Source organism: Daphnia magna, linkage group LG2, assembly GCF_020631705.1.
Source record: "Daphnia magna isolate NIES linkage group LG2, ASM2063170v1.1, whole genome shotgun sequence".
NCBI classification, from domain to species: domain Eukaryota; kingdom Metazoa; phylum Arthropoda; class Branchiopoda; order Diplostraca; family Daphniidae; genus Daphnia; species Daphnia magna.
Window position 1 is genome coordinate 12,271,428 of NC_059183.1, and position 17,988 is coordinate 12,289,415.

At 39.5% G+C, this 17,988-nt stretch overlaps 4 protein-coding genes across 19 annotated transcripts in view; 2 read left to right on the top strand and 2 right to left on the bottom strand.

Annotated features, from left to right (window-relative positions):
* Nucleotide 1: 1 nt before the first annotated feature.
* Nucleotides 2–6,201, bottom strand: LOC116917246 (early growth response protein 1-A). Its single transcript, XM_032922662.2, has 6 exons — nt 5,803–6,201; nt 5,112–5,610; nt 4,491–4,911; nt 4,042–4,432; nt 3,692–3,953; nt 2–3,622 (listed from the first exon to the last, which is right to left on the bottom strand). Exons 2-6 carry the CDS (start codon nt 5,452–5,454, stop codon nt 3,330–3,332), a joined length of 1,710 nt encoding a protein of 569 aa, XP_032778553.1. The 5' UTR covers nt 5,455–5,610; nt 5,803–6,201; the 3' UTR covers nt 2–3,329.
* Nucleotides 6,202–6,826: 625 nt separating this feature from the next.
* Nucleotides 6,827–10,140, bottom strand: LOC116917238 (eukaryotic translation initiation factor 2-alpha kinase 1). 2 transcript variants are annotated; one of them, XM_032922647.2, is made up of 14 exons: nt 9,815–10,140; nt 9,557–9,694; nt 9,280–9,484; nt 9,046–9,201; nt 8,783–8,899; nt 8,592–8,710; nt 8,451–8,526; nt 8,277–8,353; nt 7,877–8,199; nt 7,675–7,792; nt 7,558–7,605; nt 7,367–7,404; nt 7,162–7,302; nt 6,827–7,083 (listed from the first exon to the last, which is right to left on the bottom strand). In XM_032922647.2, exons 1-14 carry the CDS (start codon nt 9,927–9,929, stop codon nt 6,862–6,864), a joined length of 1,893 nt encoding a protein of 630 aa, XP_032778538.2. In that variant the 5' UTR covers nt 9,930–10,140; the 3' UTR covers nt 6,827–6,861. The 2 variants fall into 2 exon arrangements, with proteins under 2 accessions (XP_032778538.2, XP_032778537.2); XM_032922646.2 differs by having other exon boundaries at nt 8,277–8,371.
* Nucleotides 10,141–10,806: 666 nt separating this feature from the next.
* LOC123469927 (restin homolog) lies at nt 10,807–14,822 on the top strand. The gene is given in 11 exon segments (XM_045169268.1): nt 10,807–10,947; nt 11,330–12,025; nt 12,125–12,266; nt 12,357–12,589; nt 12,661–12,933; nt 12,994–13,245; nt 13,312–13,521; nt 13,582–13,965; nt 14,029–14,250; nt 14,313–14,560; nt 14,633–14,822. Coding segments are annotated over 10 exon segments (2,805 nt in total). The 5' UTR covers nt 10,807–10,947; nt 11,330–11,374.
* Nucleotides 14,622–17,988, top strand: part of LOC116917216 (myosin heavy chain, cardiac muscle isoform) — a 28,164-nt gene continuing 24,797 nt past the window's right edge. For all 15 annotated transcript variants that reach the window (XM_045168738.1, XM_045168745.1, XM_045168743.1 and 12 more), the window contains exons 1-13: nt 14,622–14,765; nt 14,829–15,071; nt 15,136–15,345; nt 15,428–15,670; nt 15,743–15,952; nt 16,019–16,324; nt 16,395–16,637; nt 16,727–16,975; nt 17,139–17,234; nt 17,305–17,367; nt 17,447–17,528; nt 17,617–17,670; nt 17,742–17,934. In XM_045168738.1, the coding sequence (XP_045024673.1) occupies nt 14,898–15,071; nt 15,136–15,345; nt 15,428–15,670; nt 15,743–15,952; nt 16,019–16,324; nt 16,395–16,637; nt 16,727–16,975; nt 17,139–17,234; nt 17,305–17,367; nt 17,447–17,518 (1,866 nt within the window). In that variant the 5' untranslated portion in view covers nt 14,622–14,765; nt 14,829–14,897 and the 3' untranslated portion in view covers nt 17,519–17,528; nt 17,617–17,670; nt 17,742–17,934. The remainder of the gene's footprint in view (nt 14,766–14,828; nt 15,072–15,135; nt 15,346–15,427; nt 15,671–15,742; nt 15,953–16,018; nt 16,325–16,394; nt 16,638–16,726; nt 16,976–17,138; nt 17,235–17,304; nt 17,368–17,446; nt 17,529–17,616; nt 17,671–17,741; nt 17,935–17,988) is intronic.

Genomic DNA, 17,988 nt, shown 5'->3' on the forward strand with positions numbered 1-17,988 from the left:
CTCCGATTTTATTCCAATTGTATTGTAAAATTTTGAAATCATGAAAGGGGTCATACCGTCTGTTTCCACAATACATAAGTGAACGAAGACAAAATATTTCAACCCAACCTCAAAAGGAAGAGAAGCTAGATCAAAGAAATATCGAGTACTCTACAAAATGAACTAATTAAAGTGAAAAAGACGAAAACTTCCGATGTAATTTGTGTCTTTTCTTTTTTGGATGGGGGAGGGAGAAGTCGTAGTGTTCAAGTGCATTCAGGGCTTTCGCTAATTCAAACAGTCAATCACGCGCAACAATACCATTCTTTAAAAACCATATCACATTTTGTGCAGTATCGCCCTCTCCGATTATTTTATTTAAAAAAAAAATCTTTTGGGGGGTGGAGAGTTTGAATACCATCACTGTACACACACCAACCAGACACATTATCCTTGACCACAATGTATGGTCGTAATAAATTTTTTCTTTCTCTCATGATATTCTATTCAGCTATTAATTATTGCTGGCAAGTTGGAATCCCCCAACCCTCCTTTTTTCGCTCAAGCATTTGCGGATGAACAGAAAAGCAACGACTAGACAGCTCCACCTCCCCATCTCACTTTTGTGGATTCAGGTGAGTATCAGTAATAGTCACAGTTGGCGGGACATCATACTGATTCGCTCCCTAATGTAACAAGGTAATGTCTGCCTTTCCCCCCTCACTGGTTCGGCAACGGACGCAGAACGAAAAATAAACGAAACAGATAAAAAGGATTTTTTTTTGACAGGATCGAACAAAGTCGATTGTGTCATGTGACAAAAAAAAAAAACACGAGTTACACACTCTATTTAAGAGGCAAAAAGGCAACGACGAAAAAGTAGAAAAAGAGCGGGGGAAAAGGAGGAAAAAATGCTAATCAACCGGAAGGTAAAAATCAAAAATGAAAGGTAAAACAAAAACAAAAAAAAAAAAAAGAAAAAACGAACATTAGACATGCACGCTTTACCGATCACTGCGCTTGAGAGAGAAGTTTAAAACACGAAAAAGACATTAATAATGAGTATTGCGTCTTGACACTGGACGCCAATCAACGACATCACTGTCACACAAGATTCACTCAAAAAAAAAAGACAAGAAAAAGAAGAGATAGAGAAAATAAACGTATAAAAAAACGGGGAAAATTGCTGGAGAGCGATAAAAAAAAGCAGGCGCCAGTAGTAATAAAAAAAGAGGAATCGAAAGAAGGATAATATAGTGTATAACATAACTAATAGGAAATCATAGAACATCGCACAGCCGCACACAGGTACCGGTACCAATTCCCGTCTTCTCATCTTGGTTTTCTTTTCCGTTTCACTCATTACCGAATCTGGGTTTGTGTTTAATAGCATTCACAGTCGAAATCAGGCACATCTTTTTTTTTTTTTTTTCTTTTGGTGTTATCTTTAGAAGTTTGTGGGTTCGAGATATCATCCATTCTTTTAATGAATCAAAAAACTTTTAAAACAAGCCAAAAAAAAAAAACAAACAATTTAACAGATCATTTCTATATCTGATCGTCACTTTTCTTTTAAAAAGGAATTAAACGAAACTTTAAAAATTTATCTTTCGAATGCAAGACTAGATTCGATTCCGCACAAACCGTTTGCGCCATTCTTTTGTTTTTCACTTTTGTTTTCACAAATCACCGGTTGTTGGTACTCAATACGCTAAAAACTGACTCGCATTTGTTGTTACCGTCACAAAAAATTCTATCAATGCGATGATGTCGGTTTCACTCATTCATCCGCAGGGTCACAAAAATATGGAAACAATAGCGGGGGGGGGGGGGACAATCAAAATGCCCTTTGAGGGAAAGAATTGAAATGTTTAAGGGTTAAGGTCGTTAAGTAGCAGTGAAAATTCTGCATTCTCGAGGGGGGAAAGGACAATTTGATGTGAAGGAAGATCGAAGACAAAAACTCTACTAGGCTGCTGGATGTGTTTTAAACACATGGATCCTGGCAGATGATTACGATTACAAAAAAAGGGAGAGGAGGGGGGACAGATGACCATTGATGGACAGAAAAGGCACGCAAATCAGTCACGTCCAAATGGTTGAGCAACGAGTGTGGTACTACGCAACGACGAGATGTTCTAAAATAATCTAAAAGATATGGAGGATGGTGGATATGGGGGTGGGTCAACGGCTAAACATGATAAATCGAATTTGAAGCTAATTTCATTTTTTTTTTTTTGGAGGGGACAAATTTGCTAACTATGCACGATCGAATGCCGTGACTGATTTGATCCATAACATTATTATTACTTTTTTTTTCTTTTTCTTTTCTTTGCCTATAAAACGGGAAATTATTTTACCTAATTCACGAAATGGATTTCACGAAATAATTAGCGTTTTTTTTTTTTATACTCGTCGTTGCCCATCATTCACTCGGCTTGAGAACTGTGACTCTATCAAAGAGAGGGAGGAGGAAGGATGGGGGGAACAAACGTACACATTTGATGGCTTGGCGCGATAGCATATCCTTTCACAGTTGGTTCCACGTCTTTTCTTCCTCCATCTACGAGTTATTTTTAACGATACGCATGAAACATATCAACCAAGAAGCACAGCGCCTTTTATCACGAGTTAGTTGCAACATTGAAATATAATTTTAGGGGGTGGGGGATTTTCCGCTGTGCAATTCTGTCGATTCTAACTCAACTGGGTTATCACAGACTGTTCTGACATGCGCAAATTCGCACAATCAGCTATTCTCTTTTACTTTCATTCTCACGCTCCTTCGCTGGCTCATATTCTGGGTCTCGGGTTTCAATGATCACAATCACTGGGCTGTTCACTAACACAATGCTGCGCCTATTTGTTTCTCTCGCCTATCTAGCGCATTGTCTCTCTCCGCTTAACCCAATCAAAGGCACCGACCTTAAAGAGCAAATCCTACCAGGCACATACTAAAAAAAAGGTAAAAAAAAAAACGCTCGTTTTCAAAAAATGCCCACGGTTAATCAACGATAATATATATAGAAAAAAAGCAACGATTAACCGGTTTCAGCCCATAGGCTCCTTTTTGCCACGGGGAAAAGAGAGAAAATGGAGCGAAAAAGAATTCGACCGGTTGATGGCAGTGAACCAACCCCAAAATGGAGAGAAAAAAAAAGAAAATTTTGGGGTGGTAATTAATAGGGCAGGGAAATTCAATTTGTTAAAGAGCATTGAACATGGTACGGCAGTACGATGAATGGCGCTTGGATATCGCACGAGGCTTAGATTAAATGATTTATGTGAAAACAAAATTTTTCCCCATTGGATTACTTTCCACTTCCCCCTTAACTCCCGACCTACCACCTTTAGGCGTTATTATTGTTGGCCGTCGGTGAATCCTGGTCACACGGACTGGGAGGACTGGTCGGTTTGGTCTGTATCAGTGGCGGTGGGGAGGTCGTTGCGAGGGCTGAAGAGGCTCGCGGACTCCCGTCAGTGCCGGCGCCAACGCCCGGCTGAGAGGCGATCACATTAGACTGAACGTCCGATTCTGCGACAAAGGCTTCTCTAGGAGCGCTACCAACACTGCTACTACTGCTGCCGCGGTAGGAATCGCGACCTCTACTAATTCGACTATGTCCGGCTCCTGTGAGTGATCCTATTCAATGCACAAAATTCAATGGATGAAATCGAGGAATACTAGCAAAACTGAAATGCATCTGTTTACCTTGGCCCTGTGTTGGTAGGGCGTGCGGTGGATGGCTGGTAGTTCCAGTCGTCGAGGCATCGGAATGAACACGCATGTGGATTCTCACTTGTTGCGATTGGCTGAATCGTCGGCCGCAAGTGTTGCATTGGAAGGGTTTTTCACCGGTGTGAGTACGGATATGCTGTCGCAAATGATCTCTCCGCCGAAAACGTTTTCCGCAATATGGACACTGGAACATGGTAACTGGTCCTTGCGGAGTCACGACTGTCACTCGCAACGGCTTAAGGGAAAAAATAAAATCTTTATTGATTTTTATACTCGCAAAGGGAATACACACAGACACACAAAAAGGACTGATCTAATCTTACCTGGTTTTGGGCAGACGGTGCCGGTCGTGGTTCGGCCACTGCAACTGCGGCAGGCACTTCAGACACAGCTATCGTAGACGCAACGGTCGGGGTAGGCTCTTGTCGTGGAGCGTTGACATCGGATGGAGGACGACCTCGCCTACTGAACGACGGTCCTGGCAATGGAGGAGGAGGAGGGTAAGTAGGCATTCGTTGAGAGGCTATAGGCCCTTGTGGTGGAGGAGGGACAATTGGGATCACGGGCTGCTGCCGAGGAACCCAAGGTCCTTCTGGTCCAACTCCTATGGGTGGAGTGGCAACTACTACCGGCGGACGTCCGGCAGATGGAGATGGTAAACCAGCCGGTGGGGCGGCAGGTATTAATCGGTTGGTGAGTGGTGTCGGCGAATACCTAATAAAAATTTTAAAAGTCATATTAAATTTTCATTAAGCATGACATTGAAAGTTACCTGTTGCCCATTAGAGAGGACAATAGCATGCTGTGATGTTGAGAATAGGCATGCTGCTCGGTGCCGACCGGAGCGATAACGGGTGCACGGATAGGTAATGGTTGGGGAGGACTTGAGCGTCCAGGAGAAGACGTAATCCTGTCATCTATCCTTCCAGTTTGATGGTGGTGCTGAGGACTATCCACGTCGGTTGAGGATGACCGCATTGGTTCAGATACTATGGTCGGTCTTGAAACGTGATGGATTCGTCTGTCGCCTGTGATGGGTGGGCTAACAGTTCCACTATTTCCTGGTGCTGGACGGCCCACAGGATAACCTGCGTTTATATTTTCCACTGATCCTGCACCTCCCTCACTCGTACTGAGAGGCGTGTTTAAAGGTTCGGGAGCTACAGCAAACGGGAACAACGATGAAGCTAATCCTAAAAAACAAATCAATATTGTGATAAATACTCCCAAAGACGGCGTGGATTAGGGACTTCTGAGCAGCTTATTACATAATTTTTGAATACAAAATTGGAATATAAAACCAAGAGATTTAAAATAATAAAGTAACATTTTTTCATCTGTGCCTACATAAGATACAGAAAAGGCAGTGGGTTAAGGGACATTGAGGTAGTACCTTTGATTTGAAGATTTTCAGCTGTTCGAAAGAACGAGGCCATATCACACCCAGCTGATACAACCACCTCCCCTGAATACATGAAGGTGAGCAAAGAATGTAAATCCTTGAGGGGTACCCCTTGGAGGAACACAACAGGATGCTGGTGCTCAGGCACTTTGCTGAGGATTTCAAGAAAGTAGGGACTACAAGCAGACAGAATAACACGGTGAGCGGGGAACACTCTCCCCTCAGAGCAGAGGATAACATCTGTGAAGGTATCGTGTCTCCAAAGGTCTTCCACGACAGCAGCAAAATTCTGCTGGTGGTTATTCCAACGCAGAACAAATTCTTCAGCTGCCATTCTTTGTTTGCCTTATAGTCTATTCAAGTCTTCAGGATTATGGGCAAGGTATTCCAAGTTCACATAGTAAAGGTGCAGTAAAGTCCGACCTTCATCACAAACTAACACAGCTGGGAGCTAGCTTGCTGTTTTCACAATTATGTACAACAGACTGTCCTGCAAAAGATTGACAAATTAGTAAAGATCACTTTTAGACCCCTCAGGTACACAAACTTTATCGATTTTTCCGTTAAAAAAAAAAACTCGCCAGATCACAAAAAACCACATTGAACAATTAATAACGCGAATAAACGAATCCTAATTCACTATTACAATGTGTTGTCACTTCAACATAACACATTAATTTACCTTTACACTGCAAGACAGGGGCAGCCCCTACAACAGCGCTGTTTACGACGCAAATGTCATGTCGACAGCTGTGTGTAAAACAGCACAGGCGAAATAGGGTTGTGCTAGCCTCTGTGGGCAACACCAGCGGCTATCATCGATATATTTTTTTATACTTAGAGATGGAAGATTTAAGTTTGATACGACTCGCCAGAAAAATTTCACAACGACAAGTCGTCAGAAATAGTTTCATTAAAAAATGGATGCCATCGAGTCACAATTTTTCAAGCTCCCAAGTGAACGAGCATTAAACATTTGTTTATCCATAAAATTCGGGAGGAAAAAAGAATGTTTTAACGACCGGTTTGATCTTCCCGCGGTTGCCAGACTCATCTAAATCGTGAGAGGGTGGCTTTGTGTGGCGGCAGCAGACCCAGCAGTCCAGCAGATAACCAAATACTAAGATAAGAGGAAATATTTGTTTTTGCCGGATAAAACGCTCTTGTGTTTTACGCCCAAACTACTAACCTAATGTTCTACTAACCGATAAAATGTACGACAATGTGCACCATTTAAAATTTGCAATCACGGCACAATGACGAAGTGAAATTAACCCGTTATTCGATTATGCCTTAACAAAAATAAAAGAGGTAAAGCAAAAACAGATACATCTTGTTACTGCACGTTTAGTATGAGCTTTGGGGCGTAAGGATCAGCAAAATCTAACACCCGCGTACTTATGTAACAAGACCGGGACTGCAATGAAGAGTTTGGATGTAATGCGATTTCATTCCCATGCGAATCCAAATGGTATCATTTTCCATACCGTCTCCAACGAATCGAAATGATAAATCCGCCTTCAATTGCACTCGTTCGGGTGCAAGAGTAAAAGCGGAGACGAAACATAGCCTTAAACGTAAACTTCAAAAACGGATTTTCAGATCTTACTGAATGGTTTCTTTGCGCGCTAAAGCGGTGTCAGGCCTTGAAATTTCACCATCAATAAGCTGTAGATAGACTTGCGGTATTATAGCCTAAACGGACGTAATATTTCTATATTTTATTTGCATGTTGGAAAGGTCACTTTTGTTTTTTCGTCAGTGCTTCTATGATTAGGTCTTTTTCAGCTATTTGACGTCTTAAATCCTCGATGATGGACCAAAGTTCATCTTCGCTGAAATGGCGCGTTGCTGATGCGGCAGTTTTGGAAGTAGGTGAATTGGAGTCGAGATAGGATATGATTTCTGCAGCAGACGGGCGTAATTCACGGTCACGAGAGATCATTTTGGTCACTAACATTGCCTAAAACAGTAAATGAATTCGTTGCTAAACGAGTGAGAATGTGATTCAGGCGAAATAAAATGACTAATTCAAAATCACCATTTTAGGCCATTTACGCTTCACTTCTTCTGATATTTCACAGCGTGCTCGTAAATTTTCAATTGTCTTGTATCGTTCCATGTCTGTCTCGAAAGGATTGAGCAATTCAAGGAGAACGATGCCCAGGCTATAAACGTCGCTCTGCAATACCGAAAGTTTTGCACGTTTAAAAATTGTGTGATCAAATACGATTCTTCCTTCTCACCGTGGCGTAAGATTCTCCACTAGTTAGTTGTTCTGGTGCTAAAAACAATTTTAAAAATTAAGAAAGATTATGGAAGGTTGTAGAAAAGCACTACCCCGTCTTTTTCTTTTAACGAGTATAAAGTAGAAACTTTCAAGGGTAGGAAAAAAAAAAAAAAAATAGAAAAGTCGCCAGACATGTCGTATAGATACCAGCATATGTATGAGTTCCGACTCCCTGGGTGGCAGCGCGTGTTCCAACTAGTTGATTTATTAGAAAATTTATCGTTAGATAGAAAAAGAAGAGAAGTTGAAAACAAAAAACCAAACCTGGCCTTGCTGTTGATAAAGCGGTTCCATTAGGTTCACTTGTGAATCCTAGTACTGCAAGCCCAAAATCTCCAATTAACACCTGATTCGCTTCTGCATCGACAAATATGTTTTCCGGCTTCGACAACAGATAAGGGTTGATTAGACAGAAGAAAATAATGGTAGATTTCGTATTTTACGCCGTAAAATTTTTGCATGATACCTTAATGTCCCGATGAATAATATTATTGTTATGTATGTAATTTATTCCTTGCACTAATCGGCGGAAGATAGACAACTCGAGATCAATGCTATCGAGCGTGTTTTTTCGTCCATTACGATCATTCAGCCAATGTCGTAAAGTTTGTGGGCATAATTGCATCTGGATGTAGAGTAACATGGCAGGAGATGAGAATACTCGATCGCAACGCCAGCTGCTGCTCAACACGACACTACGACTTTCCTTGCCCACCTCACGATGGCTTTGATAACACCACGAGGACGAATTGGTCTGCGTTTCAATTTTCTCCGAAGCGTTTCCGTCACCTTTGAATGTAAATGTAAATATGAGTTTTTGCTTACTAAATAAATTTGTTGCTAGCACTTATGTCTTATTGGCTTACTGGTAAGGGAGTTTACCCGACGTGTGCTACCAGTCCTTTCATAATTATAGGAATAGGATGAACTGATAGATGTGGCTCTGTGTTGAGAAGAAATACTTAAATCGCCGACATGCTAAAGCACTTCGCTGGAAAAGTGATGCAAGACAGTCATGAAAATGGTATGCTTCTACTCACTGTAAAGTTTGTGATGGATGGCTATCACTTGGGGACATATTGGTTGGAGTTTCGCTTTCAAAAATAATACTGTCACCTATGATATGATATGAAAATTATTCATTGACTATCTAAGAGAATTTTCGAATGTTCAAATATTACTGCTGGAAGAATCTATTGGGTACGAACTCAGAGCTATTTCGTGGGATTGGGATGAGCTGATGTTTAGTGAGGAAAGTCGGCCGTCTTGGGAAGAAATATCCATTTGTCGAAGGATCTCGCTGAATATGATTCATGAAAATGACAAGTAAGCTACTGAGTTGAGAATGGAGGTATGAAAAACAATAACGTACCTTAATGTCTGCGGAGGACAATATTCCAACCATGCACTTTTATATGCCACTATATTTGGATGATGAAGTTGAGACAAAAGATGTACTTCGCGTAAAACTTTGGTAGCAGATCTCGGTCTAGAAAAAATAAAATAAAATAAATAAAAAAAATAAAATAAATAAAAAAAATAAAATAAAAATAAAACAAAACAAAAAAAAAGTAAATAAAAAATAAATGAGTAAAAATAAATAAATAAAAGACTGAAACAAAATTCAACACGTACCCGATCAGAATTTTTTTTACTGCATATTCCATGTTATCAAGAAAGTTATGAGCTTTGTAGACAACACCGAAACCTCCAGCTGCTATGAATTCCATTTCTTTGAAATCCAGCTGATAGCGCGACGTAAACAGATGTTCGCTACCATCAATTGAGCTCCTAGATATATAGGATTTTATAGTGTTCAGCATTGTCAGGAAGAAAAGCAAAAAATGTTATAATGTAGCAAATTGTTACCAAATGCTCCCAGCAAGTGGGGATGAGTTTGCAACAGCCAAAGGGCCAGCTGTTGTAGGTGTTTGACTACTTGTGGTAACCTGGTGCTTTGCTAGGCAAAACAGTTTGTTCAAATCAGAAGATATTTTTAACCTGACTCCATCCATTCCTGGAAAACCAGTACTTCGAGGTAGAAGACGAAATGTAATGAAGTAGCTTCGCAATGCTAAAAATGAAAATGAACAAAAAAACTAGGATGAGTTGAATTAGATTAAACTATGTTGGTTTCTGAACTCACCATCATACAGTTCTTTTTGTCTGGCTGAATCTGTTTCGTACATGGCACACATTCTTTCTAACATACATTCTATAAGTAAAACATGTGGAAGCTGATGACGAAGAGTAGTTGCTAGACTAGTAGATCCTTCTGCTGTTCCTGAAGATGTAGAAGTGAAAGTATTTCTATGTTATTGTTTGTTTTTTTAGCTTGTTATATAATTTGTACATCTAGGACTCCCATCAGCCACCTCACTTTAATATACATTTTATATCTGACCTCCATCTAAGGTTGTTATAGGCACAGGTAGGAAACTCATGTTTCCTCTAAATTTTCGCCGTTGATGAAATGGAAGAGGCTTTGCACTGCTATCTTTCAGATAAGGATTTCCCATAATGTCAATTTACACCGACACCAATCAAGAATAGCAGCACAAGCACATAATGTATCACGAGTTTAAATCAATGTTAGACGTATATTCTTTCAGTCCATTATATCCACTTTTTTGGGGAAATATAAAATCCATCAACACTAGGGCTTTGAAGCATGCTTGTTTTGACTTTTCATTTCGAGCAGCAGACCTCGCGATTCCGACGGCACTGCCACATTGGTAAAAGTCTAAACAAAGAAAATTCAAAATCTAATTATTTGTTTTTTAATTTTTGAGTTTAACATGACTAACTTCTGAAAGTTGGAAAAAGCTAAAAGAATCTTGAAAGAAATGTTCTTAAATTTAGAAGTTTACGATTTTTCCCCCACACAGTATAATGAAATAAAAAAGTCGCATAAAGCGGTAGGGTGTTTGAATTCGAAAAGGGCGCCATTCAAAAAATGGGGACTAGTAACATACAAGACGTTCCGTTTAGCTTCCATAGATAATTGCGTTTTATGTGCTACCTCAAAATTTTTAAACATACGTGAAATTAGGTTTTAAAAATTGTTTACATTGGTCAACATTTTAAAGAAGTGCATTTGTGAAACGTTCAGTCGCAGACCTATCCGTGAGTTAACGTTAAACTATCTTTGCCTCATCTGTTTGGCCTTGAACCATGTAGCTTTGTTATTCCTACACTTACGCCATCGTTGGCGAATGCCATTAACTTTTTAATTAGCAATCATGGATTGTCCTACTTTTAAAGATGTTTTTGAATTCGAATATTCGATCAAGTTGTGATGGTAAGAAATGCTGTTGTTTGCAATCTATGCAGACATGAAACAAATGAGGATCTATTTTACTCTGCCATGTTGGAACACGAGGTCAAGTGCTGGGCTGACATTCATTTGTTTCAGGTTAGCCGACCAATCAGCATACGAATACTGTTTTGGGCGGCAATTAGTCTGTAGTTTCCTCTCTTTGGGGTAACAAGTCGTTTTTGTTCCGGAGTGTCTCACGTTTCTGAGTGTGCTACTAGGTAAGCCTATATTTTCCTATCCTTACCGTGTGTGGTAGTGTAACTTTCTTTGATTTCTCCAAGAGAAATTACTAGTTAAATAAAAATTGTTCTCTTTTGGTGATGATCGAACACGTGTCGTGGAAACTAATAATAAATTAGAAACCGTGAATTGCCAAACGACACAATAGTTTTCAAGTAAAGCTACTTCAAGCTATCATATTACATTTTAGAAGCAAACATGCTTATCCCCAAGAGACCTAACTTAAAATTGCTATTATTGTGTTTGCTTTCATTTGCTGTGTAGTATTCTGGCAAGAAAGGCAAATTTGTATGGTTTTGATGATATCATTTTAAGTCAAAATTTGGTGTTAATTCCGTATTTGAATTCTGTTTTCTGCAGGCTTGCTTATGGCTTTCAGTAACTGATACACTGATTCAAAGTAATATGGAGAAAAAATTCTTTGGGTTCCCCCAACCCAAGTTTATGACAAAAAAACCTCCCCAAGAAAAGATCAGTGGGCCTGATTTACCATTCATTGCTCACGTGGTTAGTTCATCACCACACAAGCCTCCTCACTCGGAAACTCTGAAACCTGGTACTGAATTAGAAGAGCTGACCCCTCAAGAATCTATATTCAGCTCCCATGTCCCCAGTATCTTTCAGCGCCCGTTCAATTCACCCACCGTATCTGGTGCAAATCAATCTTTTTCGCCTTCAAGCCTTGCCGCCGAATTTCCTTTTACCCCTAGAAGGAAGCTAACAAAGACATTTGTTGCCAAACCTATATTTCCTGTTTCGCCTGTAGTGGCTTCATCGCCATGTGCACCATCACAACCTGCAACTTTGGTATCCAGCAATGAAGTAGAAAAACCTGTTATCCATAGGCAACAATTGAACGCCTCGTTTCCCAGTTTTTTCCATCGTCCGTCTTCAGAGTCTGTTTTCACACCCAAGCGAAACCAAATCAAAGTTGAGATAAACCTTGAAGATTCTTCCCCAATATCATCTCCCACTAATCATGCGGAGGGTAATACTAGGCGTTTCAGCACAAAATCACTTTTTCGTGGAAGCCGCTTTTCACGCGTGAACTCTGAGGTACAGCATGGTTAATGAAACAAATATTTTCTTTTGCAATAATTCTAATACCCTTCTGGTTACTATATTTTAAATATTATTCATTGCATACTGTTCCAGCAATTATCTGCTGAAACTGGCGAACAACGAGCTGAAAATGAAAATACTGCAGCAAAAGAGGTTGAGGTTTCTGAGCATCCAGGCTTCTACCAGTTTCCGTTCAGTAAAACAATGAATGGGGAAAAATCATATTTTGAGGAAGGTAATTAGTTTGCATTTGAATTGTTGCAGTCAGATGAAGTGTTTTATTCATTGTCATAGTAAGTATAAGTAAAATATTTGTTTTTCCCAGAAGAAAGGAAAACTGAGTCGAACTGGGTAGATGCAACTAAATCTGATGAACGCAAAACTTCATTCGAAAGTAAATTACAATCATTTACTAGCCAATTGTTAGCAGCTGCTGATGAGGCTCAGTCAAATGTCAAAGCCGAAAATGCATTTTTAAAAAAGGAATTGAGCAGATCACAACAGCACATCGTTAATTTAGAAGCGCAGTTTGATCAGTTGGAAAGAAACCAGTCAGAGGTATGCTTGTCTTTTGTTCTAAATTTTTGTTCATACTAGAAAGGTGAAAAATTTTCGTTGCAATTTTAAAGACTATAAAGAAAGCCAATCACTTGTCGGTAGAGAAAGAGACTTTTAGTGGCCATCTTAGGAATTTGCAAGAACAAATGTCTGCTGTAGAGGAAGAACTTGGGAAGAAGCAAAACCAATACGAAGAGATGGATTTACAGTTAGCAGACAAGGAGCAACGCCTGAACATGGCCCTAGATAACATTAAGTCACTCGAAGAGCTGACGCGTTCATCGGATGAACGCATTCACGAGCTGCAAACCCAGTTGCAACAGGTTTTGACCGATCGGGCAACTGTATTTATTTCACTTCAATTGATTTTAGTTAGCAGGGATTACATATATATTTATGTTTAGGCGGATGAGAAAATTCTAACACTGTCTGAACTAGTGGATAGCCTCCGTGAGAGCCTTGTTTCTTTGGAATCAGCGATGTCCGATGCCGAAAAACAATTTCATTCAACCCTGAGTGACTATCAAGACCAACAGGAGAAACTTCAAAAAGAATTATCCTTTTATCAAGAAACTGAATCTGCCTTAAACGACGCCCGTAAAGAATATGACACCGTAAAATGCAAACTTGGAAACTATATCGAAGAATTGTCGAAGGTTAGCGTACAGGGATTCAACAGACCTTTGATTTTCGCCAAATTTTTTTCTGTTTTCTGGTTTCAGGCGAAAGAAGATTCACAAACGATCTTGGAAGAGAATCTTAAACTTAAAGAACGCCTTGGCTGCCTCAATGAAGAATACGCGACTTGTGAGCAATCTTCACGCGTAGCACAAGAAAACGTCTCTACGTTGGAGAGAACAGTCGATAGTCAACACGCTGAGATTCAACAGCTAAATCAGCGTTTGGAAACCTCTTCTGCTGAGCTCACTAACGTACAACATTTATCTGATAGTGAAATATTCGATTTTTACTCTTCATATTACTTTATTCAGAGCAGGGAGGAAGTGACAAACCTTTCGAAAGAAATCGAATCGTTGCGTTGTCAAACGAACTCATGGAAAAATCGTTTGAGTGCTTCCGAAGAAAAATTTCAGCTGGAGTTAACCAAAACGCAACAAGAGCTCAGTTGCGAAAGAGTAGCACACAGTGAAACTAAGGTATCAGCCATGGCAGTTTTCAGCGAAATCAGGAATATCCTGGAAATTCAAGTCAAGGAGTTGCGAGACCATGCAATTGTGGCTGAATGCGAAAACGATACGATGGAGAAAGAACGTGATGGCGAAAGGGAGGTAGTATGGGAGGAAAAACTCTGCTGGGAACTGTGCAAAGATCAACTGGAAGCATGCCTTCATGTACTTTCAGCCGAATTGTACAAGGTATATATAAATATTTTTTTAAAGTTTTTTTTTCATCAGAATTATAGCCTAATGTATTTTCAGGTTCGGAGTACTATAAAGTCATTAAATAATGAAAATAATTCACTCAAATGTCAAGTGAATGGATTGCAAGAAAATATAAATGTCTCTGACTGCCAAATCAAATCATCTAAGCGAGAACTGCAAAACGAAAGAGCGTTACATAGTGAAACGAAATCCAACTGGAAACATTGTAAGGATCAACTGGAGAATGAGAAAAAAGAACATTCGATTAATTTGTTGAAAGTAAGTGCAGATTATGCCTTATTGAATTTCGTGGCAAACGTTACCGTAAGTTATTGTGTTAGATTCAGAATACTTTACTGGTATTGAGCGGTCAAAAAGCTTCCCTCGAAGCTCAAGTAAGTAACCTAGAAGAAAATGTAATTGCGGCAGAACGTCAAAATGATACAATCAAACAAGAATTGAGTAGTGAAAGGAGTGCTCATCGTGAAACAAAATCTAACTGGGAACTTTGCAAGGAGCAATTAGAAAATGATCAGCGTCAACATTCCGTTGATCTTTCAAGGGTAAGTTTTTTTTATTTTATTATTTTGTTTGCTCTTCCCGGTCTAAAATTAGTCATGTTTAGCTTCAGAGCGCTTTGCAGACAATGAGCGATCAAAAGAATTTTGTAGACGCCCAAATAACTGGATTTGCAAAGCAATTTGGTTACAAAAGGCCGAAATCATGAATCGATTCGCGACAAGAACCTTTCACTGGAGCGTCAGCTGGAATTTGCTGCAATTGAAATATCCACTGTAAGTGTAACTGCTACAAAAACTTTTGATATTTGTCATAATAACCCAACATCTTGATTATAGCTTAGGGCTGAAATTCAAGAGCATTCTAACAGAAACCATGAGATCCAAGCACTGCTTGACGATATCCGAATGAAATCAGCTTTGTCAGAAGAAAGCCTTCAGGCAGACCTGAGTAAATATCGTAAGGAACTGGATTCTCAGCAGGAATTGCAACGTGATACAACGCGAAATTTGACGGAAACTCTCTTTAAGCTCCGCACCACAGAAGACATTTGCAATCAAGTTATGCTTGAACGAACCAAAGTAATGCTGGTATAATTTAGAAACGCCTTTGTAATGCATTTTTAAAAGCGCGTTTCTATTGTAGCTTCAATCTGATGTAGCCCATCACAAAAAAGATAAATTGGAGAACGAAGAAACTATCAAGCACTTGAAAATGAAAATAACTGCCCTGGAGAAAAAAGTTGATACTGTTGCAGCATACGATGTCTCTCTAAATCAGACTTTGGGTGTTTATGAAGACTTTATAAAAACAACTCATCAAAAATGCCAATTGATGTTTGCTGAATACTTAGAAGTAAATTGAATGCAAACCACAGTTTCACCACAAAATCATCGTTAACGAAAATAATTGTATTTTATTATTATTATTTTTTTAGGCTGCGCTAAATGCCAAAGAACTCACAGTTGAAATGAAAACATTGAATCAGAATTTTGAAATCATCTCAAAAAAGGCCGAAAATGTTGACGAAGATTTAAAGGATTTTAATATTTCTTTTGAGAAGTTCCTTGAGTTGGAAACAATTTCTTCTACAGAAGTCCAGAATCGTCTGGCAACTGCAAACTCCCGACTTGCTGCGTCAGCTGAGGCGCTCGAGAAGGCAGCGACCGAAAAGTCATTGGTAAATATTTACGAATATAAAAAAAATAATTCTGTTGATGCATGAAATAAAGGCATAACACGAAACTTCTAGCTAGAAAACGCGATCCAATTGGCTTCAGCTGAAAAACTTGAACTTGAAAAACAAATCGAAATGGCCAGAGAAAATTCGCTAGCTTCAGAAGCGATTCACAAACAACTTCACAACCGAAACACTGCTCTAGAAGAAATGAAAACATCCTTGGATCAACAAATCGTGGATCTTGAGGAACGTGTCCGCTCAGTAGAAGCTGAACTAACATTGGTAAGTTGAGATACCATCACTTTTGACGTATTCGATCCTAATCCGAAAGATTTCTTACTCTTAAAGGCAAATGGAAAAGTCCGAGATCTGCAAAATGATAAAGTAGAATTAGAAACTAAACTGGAATCGCTTCATCATCATTTGCAAACTGCACAATACAAATGTGAAAATACAGTTGGAGTGTTGATTGCAGAAAAAGAGCAGCTTGCGGAAAAAGTCAAAACACTCACAGAAACCGCTACAAACTGGAAATCGTCAAACGAGAAATTCTGCGCTCGAAACTCAGCCCTAAAGAGTTCGCTAATAACTTCAGGTCAGCAGCTATCGGATCTCCACCAACGCATAAGTACATTAGATACCGAACTAATCCTGGTAAGACGCAGTGCTTGTTTTCTTGACTAAATGTTTGTAGTGGTTGCTAATCCTAGTATTTCATTTAAAGTCGAACGAAAAAATCAGAGATCTGGCAGTAGAAAAAACAAATCTAGAATCTCAACTGGGATCAATGCGCCATCAGTTGAAAGAGTCCCGAGAAAAATTCAATCGAGATCTGGAAAAACTGCGGCATCAGCTAGACTTCGAAAAAGCTTCCCATGAGAATTGCAAGTCGCGCCTGGCCGCCATCTCCACAAGTCCTCAGAAGTCCACAAAGTTGACGGACGAGAGGAAACATAAATGCCTCAAGGTATACAACATCTCAAGTAGATATAATTTCATCGTGCCCTACCACATCGTAAGAAACGGTATTTAATGCACTTTGAACTTCTGGGTCAGGTCGCGGTGGAACTAAATAAGAGGCTGTTGGACGATAAGAATTCAAATAGCCCGAAGAAAGAAGCTCCACCACCACCGTTAATTGTTACTAAGACAAACGAAAAATTTCAGGGGCGTCCGTTAAGCGACCACCATCAGCAATCAGAGATAGGCAAAGAGCCTCATAAAAATAAGGCTATCTGTGGGAGTCCTTTAAGCAAGCACAGCCCCACAAATCGTTCCAGAGATACCGTAAACAATTCGACTAAGGTAAAGATTTAACGAAATTCGGCGATGGTTTGATTTTATTAGCAGCTTGTACAGTAAATACGTTAATCACCAAATAAATGGTGATAGTTAAAACGGCCATCGTAGGAGCTTGTTATAATTAAACCGTTATTTTTAATTCCTTTTTAACGTTCCTTTTGCTCAGATTACAGATGTCGACAAACGTGACAGTAAACAAAACTCCGAAGGACATGAATCGGTGACAGTTATTGAGGAATCTCCTCCTACCGCTACTCGAAAGGTATATTTCTTGTACAAGGATTTCCGTTTTATCATTTTCAACTACGGATTATTACAATCATAACATTTAGACTCGACCTCGGCGCGCTGCGATTGCTGCCAATCGAAGCATCCCTATCCAGTTAGAACACGAGGTTAGTTTTCTTTCACTTTTCTTATGACTTCTAAAGATTCTTTTCCTTTTTTATCACTAAAATATGGATTTATCATAAGTCTCCTAGCAGTAGCGGTAGCAATGGGCAAAGGGGAACTAAAAAAACCGATGAGAATTACATTACTTCGTGAACGTCGTAAGGTACAACTCTCTTTTTCTGTAATTAATTGAAAATAACAACATCTACCAAGAATGAACCATTTAAAAAAGAGTATATTGAACCTTTCAGTTATTTCTCACGCCGTCTTCATCGTTTCCTGGCCCCCAAAGTTCACCAACACAGGTATAGGGCCTGGTTGCATTTTAAGAAAAAGTCATTCAAATATTATAAAATCTTTCTTTATTTGCAAACAGAATTCAGCTTCAGCTAAAACTACACCTGCAAAGGTTGACCCCGGGGAACTGTCAGATTACGACGCCAATGAATCGTCTGCGAGCAAGCCGTTCGTACCGGTCAGTAAGACTTACGCACGCAAACGTTTGTCAATGACAGCTCGTCTAGTCTCCGCCAATACGGCCTCAGCTCAACCCTCCAAAAAACCTCGCAGTAAGTAAAATTTCGTTTTATTTGCTTGCGTGTTGCTATTTTTAAATCCTCCTT